This window comes from Octopus bimaculoides, chromosome 1 (assembly GCF_001194135.2).
Source record: "Octopus bimaculoides isolate UCB-OBI-ISO-001 chromosome 1, ASM119413v2, whole genome shotgun sequence".
Classification (NCBI taxonomy): domain Eukaryota; kingdom Metazoa; phylum Mollusca; class Cephalopoda; order Octopoda; family Octopodidae; genus Octopus; species Octopus bimaculoides.
Genome location: NC_068981.1, coordinates 199,680,001 through 199,693,127, shown reverse-complemented (window position 1 = coordinate 199,693,127; position 13,127 = coordinate 199,680,001). Strand labels below are relative to the sequence as shown.

The 13,127-nt window shown below is 39.9% G+C and overlaps 1 protein-coding gene across 1 annotated transcript in view; it reads right to left on the bottom strand.

Annotated features, from left to right (window-relative positions):
• LOC106867899 (dynactin subunit 5) overlaps positions 1-12,252 on the bottom strand; it is a 21,788-nt gene extending 9,536 nt beyond the window's left edge. The window contains exons 1-3 of the mRNA XM_014912967.2: positions 12,148-12,252; positions 5,720-5,788; positions 2,527-2,645 (exon numbers count right to left, since the gene is read on the bottom strand). Of these exons, the coding sequence (XP_014768453.1) occupies positions 2,527-2,645; positions 5,720-5,788; positions 12,148-12,195 (236 nt within the window). The 5' untranslated portion in view covers positions 12,196-12,252. The remainder of the gene's footprint in view (positions 1-2,526; positions 2,646-5,719; positions 5,789-12,147) is intronic.
• Between the last annotated feature and the right edge of the window lie 875 nt (positions 12,253-13,127).

Genomic DNA, 13,127 nt, shown 5'->3' with positions numbered 1-13,127 from the left:
TTAAGAAGGGCATCCAGCTGTAGAAACCTTGCCAGATCAGATTGGAGCCTGGTGCAGCCTTCTGTCTTCCTAGTCCCCAGTCAAACCATTAAATCCATGCCAGCCTGGAAAACGGATGATGATGATGATGATGATGTTGGTATGTGCAGGAATGGTTGTGTGGTAAGAGGTTTGCTTCCCAACCACGTGGTTCTGGGTTCAGTCCCACTGCATTGTTCCTTGGGCAAGTGTCTTCTACTGTAGCCTCAGGCTAACCAAAGCCTTATGAGTGGATTTGGTTGACAGAAACTGAAAGAAGCCCATCGTGTGTGTGTGTGTGTGTGTGTGTGTCTTTGTGTCTCAGTTTGTATCCCCACCACCACTTGATAACCAGTGTTGGTGTGTTTATGTCCTCATGACTTAGTGATTCAGTAAAAGAGACTGATAGAATAACTACCAGAATTAAAAAACAAAAAAGTACTGGGGGTTGATTTGCTTGACTAAAATACTTGGAGGCAGTGCCCCAGCATGGCCACAGTCTAATGACTGAAAGAAGTAAAAGATATCAATTTTGGGGATGAATGATAGTGAAAGTGTTTAGCAAAAGGATTCCACCTCAGAACACACGAATGGAATGCAATCCTGCAAGCCAAACTGAACTCTAGAATGTCTTCCACTGAACAATTATTATTATTGAAAAATATTGTTTCATTTAACACAAGACAAATCCAACTTCTGGGACAAATAACTGAGTTTTATAAAAATTATGAATGCTTGGCTGACATTTATTAGGTGCCACATAAAGAGCAGCCAACACATTCTATATAGTGATTGGTGTTAGAAAAGGCATCCAGCCATAGAAACTATGCCAAAATAGACAACTGGAGCCTGCTGCAGCTCTCCAGCTCCTGGCAAACAGTCCAACCCATGCCAGCATGGAAAATGGACATCACATGGAATCAAAAAGTTCCCAGACCAGTTATGTTTAATAAAGGAATAACTTATTTACCTCAGTTTGAACATCATTTCCTTTGAAACAGTCACCTTGCAAAGCAATACTCCGGTCCCAGCATTCCTGCCTGGAAGTCATGGACCTTCTGCAATTTGCTTTGGATCAGGACAACAGTGTTAAAATGGCAACCTTTGAGTTACCTTTTTCTCCTGGGGAAGGGATGGAAGTCTGCAGGTGCTAAATCTGGGGAATGGGGTGGGAGCAGTGGTATGGTGTTTTTAGTGAGAAGAGCTTGGTGACAGGGTGCATTATTGTAGCAGAGAAGAATCCAGTTTCTCGTGCTCCATAGATCTGGTTATTTTCGCTGAACATCCTCCCTCAAATGCTTTAGAACATTGCATTAGCACTCTAGATTGGTGATCTGGCTCTGGGGGTATAAATTCTTTACCATGGACATTGAATAATCTACATCATGTTGTAATAAAATGATGTGCATGCTCTTGATTGAGCTGTGGGTCTGTTGGACCTTCTTTGGTTGTGGAGATGAGGGGCTGCATCTCAAGGTTGTACCCATAGACCCAACTCTTGTCCCTGGAGGTGATTAGCAACATGATGAATGAGTCATCAGTGGCATGTTGATGGAGATCTTGATTGACTTCGATGCTCTGTTCTTTCTGCTCAGAGGTAAGCAGGCCGGGGACAAACTTGGCAGAGACATGCCATATGTTCAATTCAGATGTTAGGATTATCTGCAGGGACCCATAGGACAGGCAAACCACATCAGCAATGTCGTTGATTGTCCTCCAATGATCCTCATCCACATGCTGATGAATTTTCTCCACATTTTCGGGGGTAACACTCATGGCAGGTCTTCCAGATTGCTCATTGTCTTCCAAGGACATTCTTCTACTTTTGAAGTGCCTGTGCCACTTGGAACATTGCACATGACCCATTGCCTGGTCACCCTAAGCTTGCCAAAGCATGCTCAATGTCTCTGTAGCAGACCTTCTAAGTTTAATGCAAAATTTCATGGTGGCTCTTTGTTCCTGTCCATTTCACAACTTGCGAAATAAACACAGCAATGTCACGCAATACACTGCCTCACGAATGAAAGTCACTGCTAACTCTCACTGCACACACAACTATGTGCTGTTGTCCTGCTACAGAACTAGTCAAAATGATCCCCAACAAATATTTCAACCAAATCTTGGATTAGATCACTGAGAATAACTTAACTATGGAATATTACATTCGTTAAATAGGTTAAGAAAATAAGGGTTTTTAGAGGGGAGTTGTTCAGGTTATCATTTCTCGAATATTATCATTGGATACAAATAATTTCTACAATAACTATATTTACACCATGTTGCCACCAGGTAGATACACATACAACCAAATTAGCACTCAGTGGATAATGACATTGCTAGAAGTTTAGAGATAATTGTTTCTAGTTCAAATCTTGTCCAGGCCATGTACACATCCGAATATAAGACATCTGACGACAACTGGAGATCCAATCAATGAGAATATAGTGTAAGTAGAAATGCCAAATAGCTTGGACTAATAATAGTTCAGAACAGAGAAATTTCTCTTACCCTTTGCTAAACTTCTTAAAAGGTGGTCTAATCACAGCTTTAGCACTGATTATACAATGTCTGCCTATTCTGACATTGGCCAGGTCACCACGAATGATACAATCCGACATGATGATGGTCTGTAAGACAAGAAAGAAAATTCAATGACAAACATATTAAAATAGACATGGAGTAATTTTAAATCTGCTCTCAACTTTATACAAAAAAGAAAGAAAGGAAATTTTAGAAAGAAAAGATGTTTCTACCTTTAAATAAGACAACTATTTAACTTTATATCACAAATGGAAAATCTAATTATAGAAAATCATTTTAAGGAAAAGGGTAGAATAGTTTGGGACTGGAAGAGTATTTTAGTTCCAGCTGTTCACTTAATAAATACATACATATTAATTAATTAATTAATTAATTAATCTGGTTTTCTAAGGAAAATTTAAAAACAAATGAGTTTACAAGTTTTATTTATATAAAAAAAATGGATCACAATTTAATGGTGGGAGGGGGAAACACCCCAGAACAAACGGCATGTTCAGATGTGCCCCGCAGACATGATTGGAGAATGGCCAGCAACCACCTCACCTTGTGGGGCTCATTTCTCAGAGGGGCCACAGTTATCCCAATTTTGCAGAAGAGAGGAAACAAAAGTGTTTATCAGCAAATTTATAGATGCAATGCTTGGATGCAATGTCCAAACAAATGTGTTTGGGAATATGAAATAATAATAGAGTTTAAATCACTGAAATTGTTGAAGAGTCTTCCTTATAATAAAAATAATGAAATGATTTAGTGATTTGGTCATTGATCTAATGAAGTAATATCAGTCTTTAGATCCGCCGAAATACACGTTTATGCATCGGCTGTCGTCCTCTTATTCCATATGACAACACTGAGGTAACAGGAAGCTGACTAAAAAGTGGAAACCTGTTAAGAGATCCTTATTTTCCTAATCAAGCATATATTGTAGGGCTAGGGTGGAATCAATCTTCCCTTTCAAGTGTAGTATCTTGAAAGAGGACCAATTCCTTAACTGGCTTCTACTAAATTAAGTTTCATTCTAGCAGTAGTACTCAAAATACCAAGTTAGTAAGTATGTAGTACATTAACAGAATAGCTCAATAAATCAATATAAACATACAACAAAAGATATAGGTCAATCAGTATATATATACTAGAGAGGTATCAAACTACTGAACCAGGCCAAGAAAGTTACAGAGAGGGCTTTAGCTCAATCGATTCGAAATAGAATTAAACTAGATGAGATGCATTTTGGTTTTGTACCTGGGAAGAGTACCACAGATCCCATCTTCCTAGTGAGGCAGCTGCAGGAAAAATATTTGGCCAATATCCTGAGCTTTCGGTGACCTGGAGAAAGCTTTTGACAGAGTTGCACGTTCTGTTATATGGTGGTCTCTAAGGAAGTTAGGAGTAGAGGAGTGGCTTGTTAGAGCTGTCCAAGCCATGTACAGTGGTGCTGTCAGGAAGGTGAGAGTCAGCCATGAATATAGTGATGAATTTAGCGCTTAGGTAGGGGTTCATCAGGGCTCAGTTCTTAGTCCACTCTTATTCATCATAGTCCTCCAGGCCATGACAGAGGAATTCAAAACTGAATGCTCATGGGAATTACTATATGTTGAAGACCTTGCTCTTATTGCAGAATTGGAGAAGAAACTTCAGGTATGGAAGCAAAGCCTGAAATCGAAGGGCCTCAAAGTTAACCTAGCTAAGACCAAAGTTGTTAATAAGAAAGCAGATAAGACTCTAATTCCCTCTGTTGCCAACTAAAGGACTCTCTCTCAGAGTGAAAGGTAGATTGTATGATGCTTGTGTATGAACAGCCATACTCCATGGTAGTGAAACTTGAGCTCTGAATGCAGAGGATATGTGTAGACTAGAGAGAAATGAAGGCAGTATGCTCTGCTGGACGTGTGGCATCAATGTGCATGAATAACAAAGCACAAATGTGTTGAGAGAAAAGTTGGGGATAAGAAGAATTAAATGCAGCATTCAAGAGAAGAAGACTATATTGGTTTGGACATGTGATGCATATGAATGAGGACAGGTGCATAAAGAAGTGCCTGTCACAGAAAGTGGATGGCACCTGTGGAAGCAGGAGACCCAGGAAGACATGGGATGAAGTGGTGAGGACTGATCTCAGGATGTTGGGACTCACACAAGAAATGACACTGGACTGAGGTTACTTGAGAAGACCCAGCCACATCAGTGAACCTGAGGTCTAGAAGTGTTGTGTCTCATAATAAAACTATCACACACCCTACCCCAACAAACCAAACTTCACCCCCCACTTCCCTTTCCTCACATTTCCTCTTCATACACTATGATTATCTCCCACTCCCCAACTCACTGTATCAGTGCATCTCCCCCGTCCCCCTCCTCATACCCAGATTCTCACCAGTCACAGTATTCCCCACTCCCCAACCCAGTCCTCACTACATCGCTGCTTCCCCCTGTTCCCTCCCCCTCTATATACCCAGATTCTTTCCAGTCCCTGCATTCTCCTACTCCCTACTTGCGACTCCTTGGCAAATACCCTGCCAACACCTGCCACAGATTCATCTCCCATCCATGCCCTGATCTTCCTTCCTTGAAAGTATACCCTGGCACTTGCTGCCATCCCCCCTCCTGCTCTTGCTGTCTCCTACTCTCTCTCTCACTGGCTGAGTAATCATGTATCTCTTCTACAGCAACAAACCTGTTTCTGCCCCTCATTCTTGAACACTCTGTCTCCCTCCTTTCCTTGCCCTTACCATGTATCCCCTTTACAGCAGCACAACTCTTGTTACTTCCCACTCTCTCTAGGTAACTGTTTCTGCCCTCATTCTGTAGATTTAACAGCTGTTTCTAGTACACTGTACACATAGGATAATGTAGAGTTCAATTCCCTTTTTTTTTTCCATTCGAATAAACCAATTTATCTATGTATGTTATACTGAAATTCTTTGTTTATTTTTCTCTTTTTCTCAATAAGTCAGTCAGTGTGTGTGTGGGGGGGGGGGGCGAAATAATGATCATGATCTTTGATGAGGCAATTTGATGATGATGATGATGATGATGATGAGGAGGAGGAGGTAGTGTAATATGGCTTTGACCTTTGCAGGATTTCTTAAACTGGTGAACCTAATAATCAGAATATTTGTTAGAGCTGCATTGAATAAAGAAATAATTGGAAATGACTTACCTTTCCATTAAGAACAATATTTTGACTGCCGCACAGAACAGATTGACGACTGACTTTATTCCCAGAAGCCTGAAGAAGCATGAAATATAATTACTGAAAAGAACTACACACACACACACATATATATACATAAATATACATCTCGTCACCTGTATAGTTAATTAGATTATTCAGGAAGGCGTATCTCCAGTGGTATAGCAGCATTATAGTCAGCTGTTATAAGGGTAAATGAGATACCCTAGATAGAAGTATCAAACTGCTGGAGCAGGTCATGAAACTTGCAGAAAGAATTCTAGTGTCTCCAATTAATTAGAGACACCATCTTCTTAGACAACTGCAGGAAGTATTTAGCCAAGAGTAAACCATTATACTTGGCATTTGTTGGTCTGGAGAAAGCTTTTGATGGAGTCCCTTGTTCTGTGATATGGTGGTTTCTGAGGAATCTGGGGATAGATGAATGACTTGTGAAAGCATACAAGTTATGTACAGGGGTCCTGTTAGTAAGGTGAGAGTTAGCAATGAGTACAGTGATGAATTTAGTGTGTAGGTAGGCATACACCTAGGTTTCGTTCTCAGTCCCTCCTATCCATCATTGCCCTCCAGACCATAACAGAGGAATTTAAAACTGGAAGCTCATGGGAACTACTATTTGTCCCTTTGTCACACTTTAGCCTTTCAACACTTGGCATAAAGCCATCCACCTCCATCTTTCCCCCTCAAATGCTTCCTTTTAGTAGTGAGAGCTTTTTCCCTGTTTTTTTTTTCTTTTTCTGCCTTGGAAGTTACATGGCAAACTCACTAGAGCCTGTAGCAAGAAAAAAAGCACCCAATATTCTCTGTAAAGTGACTGGCATTAGGAAGGGTATCCAAGCAAAGAAATCATGCCAAATATGACATTAAAAGCTTAATGCATCCCTGCAACCAGCCAGTTCCCTGTCAAATTGTGTAACTTGTGCCAGCATGAGAAAATGGATGTTTGATGATGATCTGCTACAAAGGTAAAGGTGATGCCTTAAACAGAAATAATTACAGTCATCAGATTGCTGGAGCAGGTGATGGGAGTCAAAGAAAGGGTCATAGCTCAATTAGGAAGAGAGTTAGTGCAGAAGAGATGCAGTTTGGATTTGTGCCAGGCAGGAGCATGACGGATGCTTTTTTCCTGGTTAGGCAACTGCAGAAGTATTAAGCCAAAAGTAAACCTCTGCACCTGGCTTTTGTCGACATGGAGAAAGCCTCTGACAGCGTCCCCCGATCCCTTATCTGGTGGTCAATGCAGAAGTTAGGGATAGATGAGTGGTTAGTGAGAGCCGTACAAGCCATGTACAGGGATGCTGCCTGTAAGGTGAAGGTTGGCAACAAGTATAGCAATGAATTCAGTGTACAGGTAGGAGTTCAACAAGGCCCAGTTCTCAGCCCCCTCCTGTTTATCTTAGTCCTCCAGGCAATAACAGAGGAATTCAAAACCAGCTGTCCCTGGCAGCTCCTCTACACTGATGAGCTTGTTCTTATAGCTGAATCACTTAGAGAAGACATTTCAGGTGTGAACAAGGCCTAAAGTGCCTTAGAGTTAATTTAGCAAAAGCCAAAGTCCAAGTAAGTAGGAAAACAGACAAATCACAAGTCCTTTCTGGGAGATGGCCCTGCTCAATATGTAAGAAGGGTGTTGATAGAAACTCCATACATTGTACCCAGTGCAAGCTTTGGACACATAAAAGGTGTATCCCAGAAGGTTAATGGAGAATATAGAGTTTGTGTGTGGCAAAAGTGTTGGTGCAATAAGCACAAAACATGTGCAGACAATGGACTCCCTCAAATGCTCAGGAGGATCATTAGAAGCAGTAGATAGCTTATGTTATTTAGGAGACCAAGTCATCAGTAGTGGAAAAGAAATGGGTAAAGTTCAGAGAGCTTCTACCTTTGTTGGTAATTAAAGGCCCCTCCCTCAGATTGAAAGGCAGATAGTAAAATTGCCTGTGTACATACAGCTAAGAAACATGACAGTGAAACATGGGCCTTGACTGCAGAGGACTTGTGAAAGCTTGAAGGAAATGAAGTGAGTATGCTCCACTGGATGGGTAATGTCAGTGTGCATGCACAACAGAGTGTAAATGACTTTAGAGGAAAACTGGGTATAAGAGGCATCAGATGTTGTGTGTAAGAGGGAAGACTGTGATGGTTGGGCCATGCAGTGTGCATGGATGAGGACAGCTGCATAAAGAAATGCTGAGCTCTAATTGTAGTGGGTACCTGTGGAAAGGATCTTCAGATGTTGGGTCTCACTGAGGAAATAAGAAGGGACTGGGAAATGTGGCAATTTGCTGTAACTGATAAGATGCGTCAAGCCAAGTAAAATTGTTGTCTTTCACACATGCACACGTTCAGGTGCTACCACATAAAAGCACCCATGTTGGTACTGTATAAACACACCCATGCTGGTGGTGCCAGTGGCATGTAAAAAGTACCTTGTACACACTGATAAGTGGTTGGCATTAGGAAGAGCATCCAGCTGTAAAAACCATGCCACAACAAACAACTGGAATCTGGACAGCCCCCAGCTGGCTAGACCCATGTCAAACTGTCCAACCCATGGCAGGATGGAAAGCGGACATTAAACAATGATGATGCTGACGTCATTTATTGCATACTAGGCAATGCGTGTTGTTACCAAAATTGGAATAGTGTAGTGCTTGTCCTCCAGTCAAAGTTATTCAAAATTTTGTAATTGGATCAAGTTTATTTTATACATTTGATTAATTAATTTATAGATCTATTAATATTGAAATTGTATGCTAATGAGCTGCTGATCATGAACTACTTGGTCCCTGTAAACTGATGCATATTATATCATCATCATCATCATCATCATCCTCATTTAACACCTCTCTCCCATGCTGGCATGGGTTGGACGGTTTGACAGGAGCCGGCCAAGTAGAAGCCTATACCAGGCACAACATTATAATACCAAGCCGAGCCCCATGGACATTCCACAGTTAAGGGTGATGTTCCATTTACATAAAAAACGCAGCAGTAATTTTATTCCTCATTTGAAAGTTCTACATTTTTGAATAGGACCAGTGTCTGAGATTGCATGTGCTTCTTCTAACTCTGCTGAACATAAGAACAATGGCCATTGGTCTCTGTTTAGATACAACTGGCCATATTGTGACTTTTTGATTTTCAGGGTGGACAATACAAGTTGTATAGTAACTTAGTCCTTTAACTCTGAAACAATGAGGTCCCCGTTCTTCAAATATAATTACTTTCAATCCAAATGAAGTAAAAGAAAATACACAATTGTAGCTTCTAAAATTTTAATGAAGAAAGATTGATTCTACATTTGCCATCATTTTATCTCCACTTTCCATGCAGGTAAGAGTTTGTGATTAATGTTCTTGATGAATATATATCAGTGTGAATAATATCAGTGTGTATGGTTGACAGAGTTTAAGCATCCTGGGAGATAAGTTGGGCAGAAGAGGCATCAGATGTGGTGTGCAAGAGAGACGCTTGTGCTGGTATGGTCATGTGTTGTGTATGGATGAGGACAGCTGTGTGAAGGAGTGCCAATCTCTAACTGTGGAGGGAACCAGTGGAAGACATGGGACGAGGTGGTGAAGCATGATCTTTGGGCCTCATGGAGGCAATGACTAGTGACTGAGACCTTTGGCAATATGCCGTGCTTGAGAAACCTGTCAAGTCAAGTGAGATCATAACTGTGGTTGTTGTTGGTTTCATGGAACTGGCACCTGTGCTGGTGGCACATAAAAAGCACCTTCTGTATGCTGAGCTTCACAGAGGCAATGACAAATGACATTGACTTTTTGACGTACACTCACACAGAAGATGTAGAGAAATATTTTTGTGGAGATCATTTATAGTTTCATCATTTCTGATTTTATTTTATTTCATTCATTTGACATTTGTAATCTCTTTGTTGTTTTGATTTAATTTTCTCAATACAACATTACATACAAAAATAAGTGCTGATCAATTATACCACGTGGTCAAGAGATGGGGTACAATCGTAGTCAAGAGATGATGCCAAAAGGCGTTGGGAAGAAGCAAGGGTAGGGAGACAACAGGAAATGGCTGAGATGACGGCAGAACGACTGCAGGATAATGGAGTCATGCAACAAAGAAGGAGGCAAGGAGAAATTGAGGAAGATAGGGATGCACGTCTCCAGGATGTGAGACAAAGAACAAATAGTAGAAGAGTTGCAGAAACACTGGAGATGAGGGCTGCACAGTTCTTACACAACAGATTGAAAGAAATGAAGCTAGCATGAACCACTGGATGTGTAATGTCAGTGTGCACACACGACAGAGTGTAAGCGCCCTTAGAGAAGTGTTGGACATAAGAAGCATCGGATGTGGCAATAAGAGAGACGTTTGCGTTGGTATGGTCATGTACTGCGGATGGATGAGGAAGTGCCACTCCCAAACAGTGGAAGGAGTCCAGAGTAGAGGGAGAGCCAGGAAGACATGGGATGAGGTGGTGAAGCATGACCTTCGAACAGAGGAAATGATGAAAGACAGAAACCTCTGGAGATATGCTGTGACTGCGAAAACCCGGCAAATAAAGGTGAGATCACAGCTGTAACCTACACCAGTGTCACATAACCAGCCCACTCAGAAGTACATTGGATGCCATGCTTGATGAGACCTATTGAGTCAAGTACATCAACATCAGCAATATCAAAATCAAAATCAAATGGAAATTGTAGTTGCGATCCTTTTGCCGGGGGCATGTAAAAAGCACCATCCGAACGTGGCCGATGCCAGTGCCGCCTTGACTGGCTTCCATGCTGGTGGCACGTAAAAAGCACCATCCAATTGTGGTCAATGCCAGATCCTCTGGCCCCTGTGCCAGTGGCATGTAAAAGCATCCACTACACTGTCGGAGTGGTTGGCATTAGGAAGGGCATCCAGCTGTAGAAACACTGCCAGATCAGATTGGAGCCTGGTGCAGCCTCCTGGCTTCCCAGACCCCAGTCGAACCGTCCAACCCATGCCAGCATAGAAAACGGAGTTAAACGATGATGATAATGAAGATGATGATTCAGAAACAATAATATTCAAACTTTCTATTTTTTATCAGTTTCTATTAATGTGTCAAACTTTAACAACATTTAATTGAGCTATCCATTAAATTGTTTTACTTTGAAACCACATTTTCTTAAAGTTAGTTTTATTTAAATCTATCCAGAAGTTCTGAGATATCATAGTTATTAGAGTGCGTTGGATTTCATATTGATTATTCAAGTGGTTTTCTGCCAACTTCATAAATACAGAATCTTCCTTTTTGATTTCAATTTTTCTTGACTGACTTTGGTTGCAGTTAAGAAGGGCATCCAACTGTAGAAACCATGCCAAAAACAGACAACGGAGTGTGGTGCAACTTCTGTCAAACCATCCAACCCATGCCAGCATGGAAAACGGATACTAAATGATGATGATGATGATGCCAAATGCAGGACATCTCGATGGTGAACCATTAACACCTCTCGGGAGTTTATAGGGCTATATCACGTAGTGTGTCGTTTCCTTATTTATGACGAGCAACGATATAGAGATCCCCACGTTCGCTTTATGTGTTACATATAAAACGAATATAATGGTACGACATTAAAATATTCTAACGATAAGTGGCAACAAAGACTATATACATATATTTGATATTTTTGGACTAATGGGTATATGTTGATCAGTGTGTGTGTGTGTGTGTGTGTATATATATATATATATATATATATATATATATACACATACAAAACAGTTGACAATTATCATTGTACAGAATACTAATTCATATAAAGTGCAGGTGGTCGCAATGGAAATTCTGAAAAAGGAAATCTAAAAGAAACAATCTATCCTCTTTATATATAAATACAATATATTCCTTAATTAACGTCAATATTTACACATTACAATCAGATTATCATCAAAGTTTGCTAACGAAAAAAAAGCTGAAATAAATGCTGGCGTTGTTTAGCCTTGGCCAGAATTAGTAAAAGAAAATCTACAGGTGAAGCCTTGCCATCTGTGACCATCTCATCTTTCCTCACTCATACATTCTGCCCTTAAATTATATTTCCATCTCATCTCCACACCCCCTACTAAGCATTTTCCCCTTGATTATTTTATCCATCATTTTAAAGGACGGTTGGGTGTGGTTTAAGATATATTTCGATTAAATCTAACAACCACGCAGCACCTTCCTCATTGGTTAGAAAATACAGAAATCCTGAAAAAGGGACGAGATAAAGGACCTAATGCTTCGAGCAATTCCTTAGACTCAAACCTTAAGTAGTTTCTTTGGATTTCAGGTTTTGCCAAGACAAAATCCTGATGCCAACTGTGACATGTCATGCATCGACATTTGCCGCAGAATCTAGTGAAACTCATCAATACCAAAACCATTTCCTTACCGTTTCGATGTATTCTGTCACGTCATATTTCACCTCAGGAAGTTCCATTGCTCCCAGATTTCAAAAGGGTCACCAGGTTATCTACCCTTGTTTAGACGGTGTCAACTGAAAATAGGTTCCGTTTAATGATTTGGGTTTTAAAAAAAAATTCAGAATTAACAGAAATACTTCTTAATTATATAAACTTAAGACAATTTCTTCAACAGCATTTATAGTATCTATATTATTTTATTTAAATATATCTATTAATTTTCTGAACGGTAATATTTTCTCTATGTATATTACGTATGTTATTTTTCAATAATTTATTATCATTATTATGTGATGAAAACTAACAACTTATTTTGCTGGGTACGATGGAAAAATCGATGTAACCAGCTAGTTTTCTACCTCAAATTGCAAGTTTTGTGCATTTAGCACAAAAACAAAACAAAAAAAATTAATATTATTTTTCATTTACAAGGAATAAGTGGAAATTATGAGATAAATATTGAAGGAGCTCTCTGATTGGACTTGTATATTGTAGTCGAATATCAAAATGCGAACGTGGAAATAAAAATGCTATTACCGTGATTCTCTTTTAAAGAATATAAACATATTTTAACCATTTAATTTTTGCCAATTCATCATTAAAAGAAATTTTTAATGATGTAAGGGAGATTACTCTTTATAACTTTTAACAATTACTCCCCTTTAAAATTATCCCACCTTCCTTTCACTCTAACCTTGCTCTCTCTGTCTGTCCCTGTTTGTTTGTCTCTCTCTCTCCTTTATCTTTTATCCTTTACTTGTTCCAGTCATTAGACTGCAGCCATGATGGGGAACTCTAGTTGAACGAATCGATCCTAATGTTTTTTTTTCTTTTAGCGAAATACTTATTCTATCTCGTTTTTGGATTTGGTTTGCAATATTTTTTATGGGAGTTCGTGTGTTGAAGCATATTCTGTTGTGCCTGGGGTGAGTCATTTTCTTTTGGTGCC